The sequence below is a fragment of the Pholis gunnellus genome (genome assembly GCF_910591455.1).
Source record: "Pholis gunnellus genome assembly, chromosome: 12".
Taxonomy (NCBI): domain Eukaryota; kingdom Metazoa; phylum Chordata; class Actinopteri; order Perciformes; family Pholidae; genus Pholis; species Pholis gunnellus.
In genome coordinates, this window is record NC_136539.1 from 14533413 (window position 1) to 14551675 (window position 18263).

The 18263-nt window shown below is 39.9% G+C and overlaps 1 protein-coding gene across 3 annotated transcripts in view; it reads right to left on the reverse strand.

The window, feature by feature from the left end:
- Positions 1-18263, reverse strand: part of galnt13 (polypeptide N-acetylgalactosaminyltransferase 13) — a gene marked incomplete at both ends in the record, with an annotated part of 29656 nt that overhangs the window by 11183 nt on the left and 210 nt on the right. For all 3 annotated transcript variants that reach the window (XM_079170532.1, XM_079170531.1, XM_079170530.1), the window contains 6 exons: positions 1073-1253; positions 2302-2419; positions 3147-3317; positions 5524-5731; positions 6133-6299; positions 8613-8781. In XM_079170532.1, coding sequence (XP_079026658.1) covers positions 1073-1253; positions 2302-2419; positions 3147-3317; positions 5524-5731; positions 6133-6299; positions 8613-8781 — 1014 coding nt within the window. The remainder of the gene's footprint in view (positions 1-1072; positions 1254-2301; positions 2420-3146; positions 3318-5523; positions 5732-6132; positions 6300-8612; positions 8782-18263) is intronic.

Genomic DNA, 18263 nt, shown 5'->3' on the forward strand with positions numbered 1-18263 from the left:
AGAAATTTTAAGTTGGCAAATAAAAGCTAAGTGCTGAAGAACACTCTTCCTCCGCTGGTCCTCCATTTCCCCTTCTATCTCTCCCTCTCTCTGTTGATTCTGAGCATCCTATGTAGCAAATGATGAATAACCTCTTTGATCTTCAAATCACCAGTGCACATGAGGGACGAGGAGGGAGATGCACTTTTAATAGGATCACTAGATGCCACTCCCAAACTCAGCCTGAGCAACACACTGTGTTCCTTTGTGCCAATAAGTGAGGTCTGGCAGCAGCGTGGCCCAGATCATTCTCCCTAATGTCCTGGAGGAACAGGCGGTCATTGCGGGGCCACAACACGCAGAAAGACTCATCCATCACGACCGCGGCTCCGTCTGCACACCTCCCTGTGGGAGAATCCTGCACAACTGTGTGGAGGAGAAGGTCTCAATTTTAGCCATGAGATCGGCAGATTACAGGTGATCCCTCATAGGTTAGCTGGCATCTAAAACACTTAACCAGAGATTTCCGGGACGCTGCTGTCTGCTAAAGGGTAATCACAATTCTAAGTCGACAGATGGAGAGGTACTCATCTCTCAATCTGCACTGTCCTATTGTTCTAGTCTGTCCGTGTCTGTGTGTTTGAGCTTTGTCTAAGAGAAGTCCGTGATAGAGAGGAAACCATCTTTGACAATTTTCTTTAACTCAGATGTTCAGAGGAGCAGTTAAAAATGTGTCTGAAAGAAGAAATTAATTAATCCGTTTGGAAATGACAAATGCAGCATATAACTCCAATGTGAGGCGGAGTAAAAGGAGAAATATAAATTCTTAAATGAGCAAGATAAAAGTCCCATGTCAGACAATGAAAGAATCAAAGAGAGCAGACAAGTCTTTCCTTTTCACACCAATTTGCTAAATCCGCGAGCACATGAGTAGCAAAGAGGGGCAAACGTCTATTAAATCCCTCACTGAACTATACATTCCCTGCAACGTTAAAAAACATGCAGAATTCATGTTAGAACTGTCATCCATGTGTGACACTACTATTCCAGAGGCAGAAAGATGCGGCCAGACAGTGGCTCCACAGCTGTGTACCTGGTGATATGATATAGAAGAAATCTTTGAAATCGTCCATCCAGACTTCGGCCAGGCGCCTGTTGTTTTTGTTGATGACTTGGCCCGTTCCTCCGGGGAAACTGTACGGGGTGGCCTTCCGGAAAACATGGCCCACGTGTGAACATGTTACTATTTCCAACGAGCCACCGCACTGCCAGATCTGCAGACACATATAACACAATGGAGCTTTATATAGCGTGAGGCACGGAAGCAGACAGACACATTACGATGCTCCTAATCTGCAAGCAAAGAGGCTTAAGCAAAGAAACAAGAAACCATATTCTTCCCAAATACCTATATTTCATGTGTTGTCTTATTCAAAATCTCGTCATGATAAGAGTGGATGTGTATCAACTGTAGACCTGATTAAGAAAGAAAGCAATAAACATGGTTTATTGTCTATTGTGTCATTTCTATTCAGTCACGTGAAGCTGCAAATCAATCACTGTGCAATTAGATGTGAGCTAATAATAACATACTGACATGGGACAATAATACATTTTCAAGTCACAATTATTCCGGGGAAAATAATTGTGATTCATGATATTATCCAGATAATCATCGAACTATGCTTAAAACTCTTAAAATGGCACTAAAACATACTGAAATTGCATTTAGTTAAGAAACAAAAACATGTATTACAGATATGTAGGACACACTGTGAAACACAAGCCTCCTGCATAAATAAAGGATAGATGCATTTTAAAATAGCAACATTGTGTGAGTCTGTTCTTTCTTACATGATAACTCCTGATTTTCTTCTTTTTTTTAAATCAGGCTCTATTCTACACTTCCCTGTCATAATAGTGAACACTTTTTTAAGTCACTCCTGTGACGATAATGTGAGTGTTTTTATCGCAATCAGCAATAAAATCCCATCTTGTCCCATAACATTTCTTCCTTTTCCCCCTCAAAACATGAAAGGACATTCTAAGCAGAACTAAATAATGATGTATTTTTTTCTTTTGAGAGGGAAGGACAACTCATTTCACTAAACATGTACTTCTATGATTCCTCTTTTACTTGCATCTTTCCCTCGAATCCCTCACTTGAATCTTAAGTGGAAGTGACTATGATTCAAGCAAAAGATGCAAGTGAGGTAAACATGGATGCAATAAAGGGAGATGGACCCGTTGACATCAACCAACTCTGGGGACATGATAACATCAAGATACTGTAGCATCCCCCCCCCCCGGTCTGTCACTCACTCGAAAAGACATTTCCAGGTTTTCTCCGCCCCAAATATCCATCCCTGGATCGTAGCTTCCTATTTCTTCAAAGTATGATTTGTGTATAGAGAATAATCCTCCTGCCATTGTGGGAGTCCTGCAAGAAAAGCAAAACAATCCTTTTGTAATATTACTTCTCTTTTTGCTCTATATATTAGTACCTTAGTGTAACACTAAGGAACATTCAGAACATAATAAAAGACCAATTTGTTTGACAATTTGAAACAAAGCCTCAGAGGGGCGATTACTTTCATCTTTTAATTCATTCTATGTTAAAGTCGGCCCTTAATTAAGAATGCTGTTTGTTGCTGGGAGAGATTTGCATACAGATGACAAAGTGTCCTTGGCTTTGTGTAGCCCCCCCAAAAAAGGCAACTGTCAGTAGAGTTTCTGCTTTTCTATTTTTGAAATAAATGAGCTCATATACACTTGGGCTTCAACAGAGCACGATCACAACTATCAGGACGCTATTTAGGCAGTTGTTTTTCATCAGTGGGATACACAGAGGAAAAACGATCTATTTATATCAGCAAGATAAAAACGGCACTTTTCATGAGAGGAGTTTGGGAGGAGAAATCTAACTATCCACGTCCCCACTGTAGCCGGCTGCCATCACAGATAAACTCACTCTTAGTTTAGATGAGAAACTGAGAACTAACATCAGTTTGAACTTACAAATATGTCTCTTCAACTCTTTTTTTTGTATTTGACCTCCTCTTTCTTAATTCTTAATAAAAGACATTACACAAGTGGACAGTTAGTCACGCATTCCTCTGAAAAATGATCTAGATTTAGCTCTAAAAGAAAACATTGTATTTGTGTACTTGACAGGCAGAGTTCTGTCCCCCTTGCGTCGATCCATCTCCCGCTGGGGAACTGGGTACCAGCGGAAATTCAGCTTCCAGTTGAATCCACCATAGGTCATGTCTGAGCCTGCCATGTATTCAAACGTCTCGTCGCTGATGACATCGATGATCGGGCACGCCACTGCTGACCTGAAAGACACAATACAAGAAGACACAAGAAAAATACAGTGTAAGATTCAATGCTTATTTATAAAAATACAATACATATAAGAAAGGGAAATCCAATCAGGTAGTGGTTTGTATTTTAAAGGTAATGGAAGCCAAGTGTTGATCTCAACAGGGCTGCAACAAATTACTATTTCTATTATGGATTATTCTGTAGATTTTTCATTTATCATAATGGACAGAAAAGCTGGGTGTTTACTTCAATCACTTGTCGATTAATCGCTGAAATAAGACAATGACCATGAAAAGGCATAGTGGAGCAGAGAATAAATGGTAAATAAACTAGCATTCATACAGCACCTATCTAGTCTTCTGACCCCTCAAAGCGCTGTACATGTCAACATTCACACATCTTCTGTTTGACTAATTACTTAATGTAGTTGAGATGCTATAGCATCAATATAAAAATCTGCATATGGGAGAATCCCCCAAAAATATCTGTTGCATTATTAAAATAGCTTTCAAGCAGACAAAGGTAGAGTACTATTACTAGTATAGGAGTAACAATACTGCTAGTTTAGTCTGTAAGCAATATTTTAGCTATAGGTTGGCTACTGTCAGAAGAGTATCTTAACCAAAAAGGTATATAAAAGTAAATAGCAAAGTCAGTTCTTCAAAAAAGGTCTAATGAGCACTTTTACTCACCTTTGCATTCGGGACATTTTTCAATATTATTGTAAATTTCAAGTGTAATTGTATCATGATAATATAATAATATTTTGCACATTGTATTTACAACTGAGCAAAATTTGCTACTTTTTTTTAAACATAATCAATTGCATTTTGATGAAGAGGGAGCTTCGCCTTCCGGCTCAGCTCTCAATTTACTGGTCGGTCTACATTCCGACCCTCACCTATGGTCACAAACTGTGGGTCGTGACAGAAAGGACAAGGCTACAAGCGGCCGAAATGAGTTTCCTCCGTAGGGTGGCCGGGCTCAGCCTTAGAGATAGGGTAAGGAGCTCGGACATCAGGAGGGAGCTTGGAATCGAGCCTCTACTCCTTCGCGTCGAAAGGAGTCAGCTGAGCTAGTTCGGGCATCTAATTAGGATGCCTCCTGGACGCCTCCCACAGGAGGTTTTCCAGGCACGTCCAACTGGGAGGAGACCCCAGGATTATATCTCCCAGCTGGCCTCGGTATCCCCCAGTATGAGCTGGAAAATGTTGCGGGGGAGAGGAAAGTCTGGGTCAGCCTGCTTGGCCTGCTGCCACCGCGACCCGACCCCGGATAAGCGGAGGAAAATGGATGGATGGATGGAATTGAATTTTGAATACATTTGCCATGAGGTCATAGTGTTATCTCAAAATTGGAAAAAAATGTACAAAACCGATGTCAACCAGCCCTTTCAGCCTTTCTTTAGGTCTACCAAAACAACCTGTATCATCAATCATGAGAACTTGCAGTCAACACACTGTGTACTTTCTTTCTGCGCTCTTTCATCAGTCTGCACCCATACTTATAGACATCAATACATCTGTAGCAGCATTCAGTAAAAGTGTAATGGCTCCATGATATAATAGTCTCAGTCATATGATACTGATTTCTTCCTGAGGGACAATTAATGTGTCTGACCTCAGATATGAGATAGATCGTTATCCATCCATGTCACTCTCACAAATACACACCGCAGATACACCTTGTGTTTTCTTTAAAAGGGAAGTAAAAGAAAATCCTGAAATAATAGCTCAATGCTCTGATGAATAACACCTTCTCACTTTAAAAGAAAATAAATCCCATTTGTCTCTAACAATGTCCTTTTCCACTTTCATCTTGACTTAACCAGCGTCTAGGTTTTAGCACAAAAGTGAAGCTAGAGTAATTGGAGCTTTTCCTCTGAGGCAGCAGCAGAAGCAGACGATGCAGAATGATTATCGTCTCCTATCAGCAGCGTCAGGCTCCAACAGTGTATTCATAACTGATAGTTTGCTGTCCCATCAATATTCAGACAGAGCTTTGGCTCAAGCACTCGATGATGCAACTTAAGTGAAATGTGATAATGCCAGTGTTATTAAAGCATGTTTCATGACTGAACAGGCAAAAGATTAAAGCGATTGAAAATGAGAAGATCATAAGCGCCCAAAGAGTAGAATCCAGTCCTTGTTTCGGTAACAGTTCTGAAATGTCATCATTCAATTTGAAACATTCAGTGTGGTCTACTTTGTCTCCTACCTGTCCTCTCTGATGCGCGCCAGCAGGGGCTCCAGCCAGCCGACAGTACACTCGCAGTGAGCGTCCAGGAAGGTGATGACCTGCCCTTTGGTGGCGGCAGCCCCCCTCAACCTGGCTCTGATTAGACCCGAACGCTGCTCCATCCTCAGGATCCTCACTGGCACCTCCAGAGTCCGCACATAGTTCTCCAGCTTCTTCTTCAGGAAGTCTGAAACAAAACAACAGACATTTCAGCAAAGGTGCACTTGGAGAGCAATGAAATTCAACAGAGCTGAAATAATTCGTCAATTGATTGAAACACGACTTAAATGATTAATTTTTGAGAATTGTTGTGATTTATTTGTCAAAATTTTAAATCTTTGGGTTTAAACTGTTGTTCGGGCAAAACAAGAAATCTAAATATGTCAACTTGGGCTCTGTGAAAGTATTATTACCATCACTACTATCACTATTTGCTGGTATATGTAAACCAAATGATTAATGTATTAATCGAGAATATAATCAAGCTATATTCCAAGCTCAGACTTTGTCTCCCATATCGTTCACATTGATCATCAGCCTATTCTAGCTCAAAATGTACGTTAAACCTGTGAGTGTAGACTTTCTAACCTCGCTCGCTGGCATCGTCGACCAGCACAATCTCCACTAGCAAATGTCTGGGAGAGCGGTTGATGACACTGTGAACTGTCCGCAGCAAGGTGCTCCACGCCTCGTTGTGAAACACGATGACAATGCTGGTGTTTGGCAGCTCATCCGGATACAGCTTGGTCTTACAGCTGATGGAGCAACAGTAAAAACAGGATGAAATCAGTAAAGTAGAACAAAGCAAAGTCAAACCACGCGTATTGCTGAGCTACAGGTATAAGGAAAGTTCATATAAAGCCCCGTCTATTTATCACTTCTTGTGAAAAATCGAATATCTATTGTTTAAGTTTTGAGTCGATGAGCAATTCAACTTGCATTTGAACAGTTTCTAGATAAAAAATAACATTGTGAAGCAAAAGTTTTTTTTTAAACAGTTACTCATCTGTAGTCATCTAACCAGCCCTTACATTCTTGTCAGGTCCTCTTGTGGGGGTCCCAACCCTCAGGTTTGGAACCACTGTTTTAGAGTACTAACTAACAGATTGTTATAATTATAATGACCTATAACTATAACTCCATTTCATCTTGAGATGTTGTTAAGTAAAAGAAACTAATAAAATGTAACATTCTTGGTCACATATTATCCTTTAATCACGTAGAATCCCACACATTTGCTGCTTGTAGCTTCTTTGAATATGAATGTTTTGAATTTACATTTTATACACTATATAATTCATTCACCCTACTAAATAAGAAATCATTTGTAGCAGCTAAACTAAACTAAACCATGACTAATGTAATACCTGAACATAATCATTTGTATCCTTAGACCTTAACCTTAAACATACCCGGTCTAAATATATTGGTCTAAGTCGACAGCGGTTCTCTACACCGACAGCTCATTATATTATATGAAAAGTGTCTGAGAAGAGAGTGTGTCTCACTGCCATCAAATGCTGCTGTCAGAGCAGAAACATTGTCATACGAGATTCACTGACAAATATCTCCAAAGAAAGTAAAGAAAGTAAAACCGGTGATGGCAGCTATGTCAGCACGTCCGCTTGACGGCTGTCTGTCAAAGCCAAAGAGTGAGAATGTGGCAAACTTGGGGCGGCGGCGGCGTGGATGATGTTGAATAAAGAATGAGCTGCATTACAGAGGAAGTGGAGGAGGTGGACAGCCAGGGCAGGAGGAGGAGTGGTGGGAGGTGACGGAGGGTGAAAGAAGCCATCGGAGCAGACAGCATTGCTAGTTCAGTCCTGTCTATTCAAAGTGACAGCACTGACTGACACAACTAGGCCAGGAGGTTGCCTTCAAGACAAAATGTTACTGCCGTTCACAGGCAACGACTGGCCATTCTGCATGGCTCTGGATAATTTCACGACACAGCAGGATACATTTTTGCAAAGCTAAGCTGTGTGCTGTAATAAAACTGCTGTAATATTTATATTGAGAGAAGGATGTAGCCATAATGGGCAGAAAAAATGTTGCAATCAGCTGAATGTTCACTTTTTCTTAGTAAAATAGGTCTTGTTTTGCACTATGCAGGCAAATTTGTCTTTATATTTGCAACGCCACGTTGCCAAAAGTCTTAAGTGTTGGCGTTTTCTTGGTATAGGCAAGATTTGCATAAAAACCTGCGTAGCGTAGGTGTGAAAAAAGACATTCTTGTGGCTGATTTCTAATTGTGCATCTGACTGGCAGAGCCTTTGGCATATACTTAATGAAAGTGCTGTGGAGAACTTGTGTTCAGTTGGAATATTTAAACATGAATCACTTGGATAATGTCTCCGCAAGAGGCGAAAGCCGGTGCATATCAGCCGCCCGAGACGAACGTGCTCGTGTTTCACACAAATTGCTCCTCGGATTTTCATTAAGTGCTCGAGTAGATCTTGAGTGACAGTAAACAAAACCTCAGTCCCATTCTAATGTCAGGCCTAATGTACACACTTGAGGGATCTGATGGATTCTGCATTGAAACGGTGCCCATAATTAGAGATGTCTTTTCACATTAGATAAAGTTATTAAGACCAATAAAATCTAATGGACTCAACAAACTAGAAATTACTTTAATCATCTGAATAACATTGCTCTGACAGTTTAGAGCATTTTATCTGCATCACTGTCTTCAACCCTGTTGAGACTCTTTTGACAAGAGAACGAATCCCTGCTGCCTTGCTGAGGCATCCAGCACATTTGTCTGAATACTGGAACAGTTTCGAGTGAACCTGGCACACAAGCCTGCATACATTAAGGAGTGAAATCCCTAGGAATAAAGACGAAAGAAGGAGAAAACATCAGCCGAAATGTCAGCTTTTTGATATAGAAACATCAGCGCCTTGCAATGTGTGACTGTTGTGAAGTGTACTAAAGTTTCCCGGCAGCGGAGGAGCAGGGCGAGGACTATGTAATACTGCTCTGTTGAGAAGCAGATGTGTGCGTGTGAAGGTGTTAAAGGAGTCAGTATGATTCACAGCATGCATCTGGAAGACACTCAAGCTTACCCATCCAACCTCACATCTGGCAGACTCCTGTTGAGCGCGATCATGTCGCTGGCCATCAGGTTGAACTGGTTAATCTTAAATAGCTCCTTCATTTTCTCCTGGTTGTCCTTGGGGATGTTTACAGCCTTGCCCATCTCCCCCGGACCCTCATGGCTCCGAGATATCACCGCTGTAACATAGCAGAAGCAAAACAAAAGAGTGTCTGATGAGGAATCAACCCCCTTTTTAGTATTATTCTCACTAAGGAGGAAAGAAGTAATGTCAAACTGCATTGCACAATAAATCCCTTTGTATATACGGTCTATCCTTGATAAGGAAACCATTGAAGAGAAGAACTACTTTGTTATAAAAGCCCACTAAATTACAAATGCTCCACATCTCCTCTCTAAATGGAAGTACTGACTGACCTTGCTGAACCCAGTCTGTTGCCAGTGCGCCCTGTTCTAACCATTGGAGAGAGAATAAAACAGTCGTGGTGGTTTTCAAGAACTCAAAGAAGTAAGAGTGCAAAAGTTGAATAAAAAAAACATTATGCCATAATAAGGGAAAATGATCCACATTATAGATATATCTTCGAAAATATACTTCTTTGATCATGTATATCATATATAATTTGCTGTTCTGAGACAAAAAGTGTGCCTCTTATCTTTTTTTTTATTCTAAATTGGTCCATGACAAAGGGTATGAACTACAGATAAATTCCGAGAGATCCCTTTTTTATTGAAAGCATTGTGCAGGGTTTATTATCCGACTCTTCGGGCGGAGGAGAGTGCAGCAAAGCATGCTAGTTCTATCTCGTTACACTCTGTAAAGTGTAATTTTCTATCCTGGTAAAAAGACAGCGCATATAGACTGAATTTTCCAGATCAATGTGCAAGTAAGGTGTGTGTTTTAAGACACAAATTAATGTACTGGCAGCATGTACTGTATACAGGATGTGCTGATATGAAAAGTGTGTTGTACTCCCTTCAATAACACATACAGACAATGTGAGTGCATTCTCACAAAACGTTACTCACACATCAGTGTGGAAACAACAGTGTAAGCCACTTAATACAGACTTCTGCTTCAGCTCTCACCTGGTTGCTGTGGCTCTGGCTAACTGGATATTAAGCAATGCACAATCTGTGAGCTATATATCATTTTAATCTATTAGGAGGTCTTGAATTCTGAGATTTGGGAGAACGTAAAGCAAAATCCTTTCCAGGAGCTACTACTAGTCTTCTTTGCTATACGCTGCTGCAGTCTGATGCCTGCAAAACATCAGCATGGCTGCTGCTGCACGGAGTCAGCTCCCTTTCACCAATGGTAAATAACCTCCCACAGATTTATGACTGCGCTCTCTTTAATAATCTCTCAGAGCAGAGGCAGTGATTTCCATGAAAGGAGGACACACAGTTCACATTAGCTGCACGGTCCCAGGTTAAGAGGATTCCCTACGACCCCTCGTGGAGATCTGCTGGATTGTTAACCTCGACTGATCTTGGTTTTTTTGTTTATGGTGCTGCTGATGCTCTCCATTTGGAAATAGGCTTAAATCTGATGGACAAAGCTGAAGAGCAGAGCTGGATGATTGAACAAAGTGTCCATCAAACACATGCCTCTCCAATCCATCAGTCTATAGGTAAAAATCCTATAGATTAGTTTAAAAGTGTGAAATTATATAGACAATATTTCAATCTGACTATGAAAGTGGATTACTGAAAATAATGTGTAATATCTTACACATGAACTGCAGTGTTTCATTGCATAATTTGTTAGTTATGTGAAAACAATTTGGTAGACCCTCTAAAAAAGTAATTTTATGAAACTTGGCTTAGTTTCGTGCAATTGATAAAAGACGGATCTCACAATATATTCATCACTTCATTGGTGTGGCACTTTCATTGTCATTTCTAGCAACATAACAGTCAAATGTAACTGACTTTGTCAGGATAATAAGGGTCCCATTTAAGATGAATTTAGCAAAAATGTACATGTTTTCCATTTGTGCCAAAGTGCATCTGTCAAAACTGCTTGCTGATTCTACTGGAGCTTTTAACAACAAATTGTCTTTCATTTCCATTGTTTACCTCTTTCACTCTTTATCTACGCTAGCTGCATGGCTCCGAAAATTGTCCGTCAACCGGGCAACCACTTCGCTCAGGAACTGTTTCATGGATTGCCATGACATTTTGTGCAGACATTCATTGTCCCCTGAGGATAAAGCTTGTAGACTTAGAGGATCCTCTGACCTTTCCTCTCGCGCCACCATGATACCACCATGACGGCAACTATTGGCGTCACGTTGGCTATTTTTTCCCTCAGGGTGAATGTTATAACTTTTCATCTAATGCCATCATGTGGTCAAAATTTTTATTTGTATTTGATTTATGACTAAACACCCATATCAGCCTCACCAAGACTTAGTGTTTAAAGCTAATTAGCATGTTACCCCACTAAAAGTAAACTGCAATAGTGAACATGGTAAACTAGATATCAGCACGTTAGCATCGTCATTGTGATCATGTTAGCAGGCTGACTTTAGCATTTAGCTCAAAGCACTGCTGTGCCTTAGTATAGCCAGAGCTAGCATAGCTGCAGACTCTCAGCCATGTTTTAACTAAAGTATGTATTATTTGTGGCTTTCAGTGTGTATTTCATGTCATAGATGAAGCAATTCAGTGAGGGGATACATCAAGGATCTCCTACCTGCAAGAAAGGTTTTGTTTTCAAGCCTTTAACTTCATTTCTTCAGTATTCGTATACCAAATGTTAGCATATTTACGCTGCATTAGGCAGCCAGTTATATTATTTATAAAAGCTAATTGACAACTTAACTCCCTCATTATGACTGTAAACCATTCAGAAGTCAGAGTGAATACATAGAATCTAGAAATAGTCACATGAATCTGGTTTTCTTAGGAACACACATATCAGAGGAGCCTTAGGAAACAAACTCTCTGTGGTATTTTCAAGCTGGACACAATATCCGCCTGACACGGAGCTTTCATTATAAAAGATGGCCGCGATCATCTGGGAAGAGAACAGTGGCTCTGTCTGTCCTCGGCTCAATCAATGTAATTCTATGTCCCTGCCTGCAGCTTTATCCCAAGCAATTACAGTGAAAAGGTTCCCCTCACACTTGCAGGTAATGAGTCTTCTGAGAAACAATCACTCATATTTCAGTGCTGGACAAAAATATAGTGCCACATGTCTCTCTGTCAACATGTCCATTATGTGATTCATTAGCTCGTAATTCTGACAAATTAGCAATGCATGTGCAACTCTACACTCTACAAACAAGGTGTGTCACATATGGTACATGTAAGCCTTCTCTATACAATGTTTCATTATTGAAATGTCTTGTGAGAGCTCAGCTGGATTCTTTGATCCCAGATTTCTCTTGTCAAGGTGCACTCAAGGCCACAATCTGCATGCAGATTGTCCTTTTAACTCTTTTCATTCTCATTTACTTTACAGGAAAGGGTCTGTGGTGCACAGTTGGAGGCTCCATCACAAGCATCACTCTCTTTCCTTCATACTTTACCTCACCTCTTTCCTCTGCTGCACCGCTCCGCTTTCTTCCTTCGAGTCTGACCCAGCTGGCATTACATTATATATCAGAAAAGCTCCCGTTGAACACAAAACCACAGCAGGCCATGAACAAAACGTCCTGCAGAGTACGGCCTCGCTGTCCTGATTTGCAGGGATGCACCGATATCGGTCCAGACGTAATAAGCTGGGTCAGATATCGGTGACAATGGGGCCAATCTATTCAATTCAATTGTTCAATGTTCAAACTACTTCATTATATAGTGGAATCTTATTTACTGTGTGAGTTTGGACCAAATTCTAGCTACATTTAAATCATTTAAAGCTCCTTTTAATTTTCAAGATTTTTTACCAAGTTGCTGGTGAATTATCATGTTTAACAATAAATAACAATTCAATAAATGTATTTATTTGTTATGTTTTACAAAGTTAGGAAAGCAATGTTGAAGTCATTGATTTGCCTTGCACATAAAATAATGATCGCAGTCACTTCCACACAATTAGGCATACAACTTGAATTGTAACTTGAATTAAACACTTGGATCGAGTCGGTATACAGTATCTGCAGATACCCAAAGCCCAGGTATCACTATCAGGACTGAATAAGTCGGATCGGTGCCTCCCTACTGATGCACACCTTCACTATAACTGCAACATACTGTCTTTGTACACAACTCCAAGTGAGGTGATGCTCACATAAAGATCAGAGATTCAAGGCAAGGATCAGAAGATTTGTATGACTTGCAAGTGTAATACCTGCAAAAGTATGAGTGCCCGGAGGGGAGGAAATTCTAAAGAATAATTTACAGTTAGAATTATATTTTTGTCTAAAAAAGCTAAAAGTAGCATTCTGCAAAACAGCCTGTGGTGTCTTCTCACCTCAGCTCTATGTGTTATTGCACATGAGCAGCAAATTGCTTTTACAAAATGCTCTAAATGATTTATTTGATAAATTGTTTGTTTTCACTGTTCTCGCTGAATGAACACATCTAGACTACAGTTAAACTTGTGTATATATATCTATATAGATATACCTATATCTATATAGATATAGATATATATATTTACATATGTGCTGCAACGCAACAGTCACTGAATTACATTTCATTTTTCAAAAATATCAGACTCTTTATGGGGCTGATTGTCATAAAAAAAAATTAAACTGAGTTCTATCTATTTCTGTGCCTTGCAGTGATGCAACACACTATCAATTCAATATGTTGAAAATGTAAAATTCCATTAAATGTCCATTAACCAATCAACTCTGTCAGTTGATCAGTAGATGGTCTTGTCTCCATCTCTGAAACGCTTCACCGATATCATCAGACTGTCTTGTTGATACGTCTGTCTTCCTTTTTAAGGTTGCTTTGCCATGTAGCGAGCGTTTGACAATGCTGGAACAGCAACTTTTCTTGCACAATATTCCGCCGTTGAATCAGGAGTTCTGTATTTGCAGAACCGCCAATGGGAAGGCCCTCTCTCTGACATGACCTCTAAAGCCTGAAAACAGAGCCAAGAGGAGGTGCAGAAGTCTTTCTCTCAGACCACTTGAATTATAATACGGTGATTATGGAATTGTTGGCCAATGATGCTAAAAATACACTGCCTACGCTAGCTTTAATGCTCACAGAAACTGTAGCTGTCTCAGGGTAGATCTCCACAAATCTCAAGCCAGCTTATTGAAACATGCACATGCAAATTGCAAACAGACTGATTGTATAAATTCCTACTAAATGGAGTCAATAATAGAAATCAAAACCAACTAGAAAGTTAAGTGGGTGAATTTCTCTAAAGCGGTGTCTAAACTAAAAGATCAACTCCACTGATAACTTCTGTATTTAAGCTTTTTTTGCTCTGTAGTGTCCTTAAGTGTGAGAAAATAACAACGATGATGTATCTCAGATTGGGATTTAGAAAAGAAACAGAAAGCTTATTACATGAACTCTTGGCGTGGAGTTTTCTTTTCTTTATTCTGTGTCCCCCAAGTCCACCCATTGTATGGAAGAGCAGTACTGAATTAGCTACAGTGTGTTGCAAAAAAGAACGGAAGACTTCACATAAACCTGCTGCTGCCAAGAACCTGTGATGACATAAGTCTATGCAGCATTCTTTCCTTTCCACATTATTATATTACTTTACCTTAGTTTGTCAAACAAAATGTAAAACCTTACATAAACATAATGGGCTGGGCGACTGGTCATAAAGTTAATTATTGTCAAACTGAAAAACACTGATTTCAGGAGTGCATGCACTAAACAGGAACTTAAGGCAGACATTCTTTACAAGGTTATTATCAGCCTAGTAATGACCTGTGTGGGATCACTGCCCCCCCCCCCCCCCTTGTCTAAAATGGATGCAATGGAGTAGAAGCTGACGGCAAACCATGACGTCACACTATAGATTTGTACAACTCGTATTACAGTAAGTACATTTTTAGCCTCTTGTAGCTCATTGTATTGGTTTAACGGCACCATATATACTGTATGGTACAGTCAGAGCCACCATAATCAACAAATTGGCAAATGTTTCCAGCAAGAAAGCTAAGCAAACAGATACTTTCCTCATGAGTTGGTGAAGACCAAAAAACCAAGAGTAAATGATAAACGAACATTAGTCAGGTGGCCTGAAAGATTATTTAAATGAAAGCTGACTACAACCATCTCTGCATCTTCTGCATGTGTAGACGTCACTGTACGTCACTTTGTTTACATTTATTTTTTCTCCCCAGCGGCCAAATATTTAATAATGCACCTTAAGGATTCCATTCTCTTTGACTAAACATGCATTAAAGGTGCTGTATACAAGATTGGGAGCATTTAGCTTGGCTCTCAACATGGCGACGGCTGAGCCGGTGCATGGCTCACAGCTAACAGGGCAAACAACGGCTATAGTGCTGTCAGAGCTAACCATTGTCCATTGTCAACTATTGTCGATCCGTGGTCAGTACAGATCCCCCCCTCACCGTTCGGCACGCATGTAATCTCGTAAAATGTAGCTTTGGCGAGAATAAATCCAGCTGTTTGAAGGAGATGTTTTCACAGCAACATAAACATATATTAGAGATGAATTATGACCTGTTTACAATACCTCTAAACAGCATATAATACATTATTCAAACTGCTAATGACAAGATTTGTTTTAATCAATTAAAATCTTTTATTTCCTAATAATTTGAATTGTGTGTTTTTATATAGTAGAGGAACACTATAGATGACTGTAACAAAGTAAAAGGATGCAAGTTTCACTAACTTCAGAGCGGTTGAAATTATTTTTGGGACAAATGGAGCCTTGTAGACCAACTGCTATAATCAACCAACAAAGGGTTCTGTAATATGGATCATCAATGATCGGTGATTAGTATCGGCAGCAAAAAAACATGACCAGGGATCTCTGAAAGTTATAATTGCTCCCTTTTGTCTTTTGTGCTGATCCGATATTTTATCCAATCCGTGACTCTGATCCGTGACATTACTCCACTATATTTACATGGCAAATAGTTGTTTGCTGCTATATTAATGTATAACATGTAGCACCTTTAACTGAATGGTAATCAGAGTAACCTAACAGAAAAGCTTCAGTAATGTGAATCAGGCTCTTTAATTTGGGGCACAACAAATAGGATTTAAACACCTGCAATGTTACAGAAAACCAGTGTCACCTACAAAAATGTCATCCCTCCACTCTTTTACTTAGCAAATCATCATATTTAAGCTATTACATAAGCAAAGTAACTCCAATGTAACATTAGACTTTGGTATGGTAATCAGTCTCAGTAGCTGGCAGCTCTGCCTCATTCAACCTTAAAAGCAGCTTAGCGAGCCTCTTAGAAACCTGCTTACTGCAGGGCATGTGAGGAAATGAACTCTGCTAAAGCGGTACTGTGGTTTAGGTTGATCTCTGAAACATACCCAAACTAACGCACACACAGAGATTGTTTCAAGGTTACAGTGCATCAGTGGTGGGCCGTCAGGGCCAGCAAAGCCTTCTCTGCTGGCGTAAACAGAATCACAAAGTTACAGCCATTTTATAATTTAATAATGTTTCATAAATACTCTACATGTATTCTAATTATTTTTCCCATTAGCTTATTTTCTAATTGCACAGCTACTGTCTTCCTCAGTTGCTCTGCAGCCTGCAGCGCTGCTTCCAGTGCAGCTTGTTTTAAGTAGAGCTTTAATCTAATCAGATTTCACCTCTATTTCTCTAGGTAAGAAGAGAGCAAGGAAGCCTTTGCAGTTTAAATAAATGGGGACGATATTGTTGATTGTCATAGTCTTCAACCAATCAGATTTTTAGTTTGACACGTTGGGCATATTCTTTGACATGTCAGAGCTCTCTAGGTGGCCTACAAGTACGTCAGCATTAATGTGCAGCGTGATTGGTCAGTGGGCTAGCGTCACTGTTGTGAAGCTGAAAGCTAGCTAGCAGAACTTAGTAGTAGTAAGTGGTTTTTGTAACACTCAATGGCTTTGGGAGTTACTGGCAACGCCTTTCTGGAGAAGGATATTTCCAGAAAAGCTGGACATCGTAAGAAAGGGTCGGCCAACCCCACAGCTAGCAGCAATTACGATTACGATAACGATTTTCTATCGTGTCGTTTTTATGATATGGTTAATATTGTTCCCACTGATGTGAATAATATTTGAATGGCCCATGCTCTTCAGTGTGTGGCGTAATGCGTGTTTTAGCGCCACAGTTTTACTGGATTGATTTGTGATGCTTTGTTGTCCTATAAATATATGTGACTGGTATATGTGAGTTTGTTCTTGTCATTGTGTTAATTACACTGATTTTGACTATATGCATTGTCCGTTAATGACGATGCATCCCGTCATGCGCGTATTCATGTATCTGTTTTCTTTTACAAAGCAAGAATTATGGTCTGGAGAAATGGGGATTGTGTGGCCATTGCTTTAGCCCTGTTCAGTCAGTAGGGAACAGCTGCCGAAACGCTGCGGGGGTTAGCTTGTAGCTTGTGTGCTGCTGTTGTTGTCCTGCTAAGCTAGTTTAGCATAGCCTCCCAGAACACACATGCCTCAGCAGAGTACAATGTTTTTCTTCCGTGGTGGGCGTGTCAGACAGCACGTTGTCTGTTACGTTGGGTGGGTTGCCAGGTTGAGCGCAGTGGCTCCACCGAGAGAACATTATATTTCCCACAATTTAAGCTTCTGCATTTTCCAAATGCACTAGTATTATTCAAACGTATTGTTCGGTTCGTAAGCCTCGTACCGAACGGTTTAATACGAATATGTGTATTGTTACACCCCTAGAAACAAATAATAACCCGTAGCTGTTGCGTCATAATGAGGTTATTAGGAGGTGGTTCAACTGTAGTAGGACAGCACTGAAGGCCCAGGTATAAAATGCACGTCCCTTCACTGCAGTGCATACTAAAGGTAAAGTAACTGGATCTTTAGACGTAGAGATTCATTACATCACAGGACAATCATACCAGTGCATTTGCATTTTTCACATGAATAACCACAAATCATGTATTTGTGACATTATTGTCATTGATTAAAAATGGCATATATTTTTCAAATTGTTATGTTTATCTGACCTTTCAGGCAAAGTTATCTCCTCAATTAACTTTATCATGTTAATAGGATTTGTGACAGTTGATGAAGATTAAACATCCTGGTGGAATAAAAACGTTTTAAGTCTACAGCTTATTATCCACAGTAAAAAGTTGTATTGCCAAACAAAAGTCTGTTTCCACAAGATCTAAAATGCACGGTACAAAACAAAAAAGGGAACTATCTTCTGCAAGGTCTAAACGCACTTTTCTTACGATGCCGCAAAAGCAAACTTACTGTGTGTTCCCTGATTAACCTGATTATTTTGTGATACAAGCCTTTAAATTAACACTAATGTAGTTGAGATTGTCTGAACACCAGAATAGACATCTTAATGTGATTTTCATTTGATTTAATTGGAGAAATTACTCGAAAACGTTATTACAAATTAAAAAATGTATCATTACTCAAAGCAGTTTCTGACCAGCTCCCTTCAATATATCCCAAATGGAGATGGACTCGATTTTCTCCCTTGGGTCTTTTAACCTAAACATCTGCTAAAGCCAAGAATTAACATTCAACTTGCTCTTACACGTCTTCA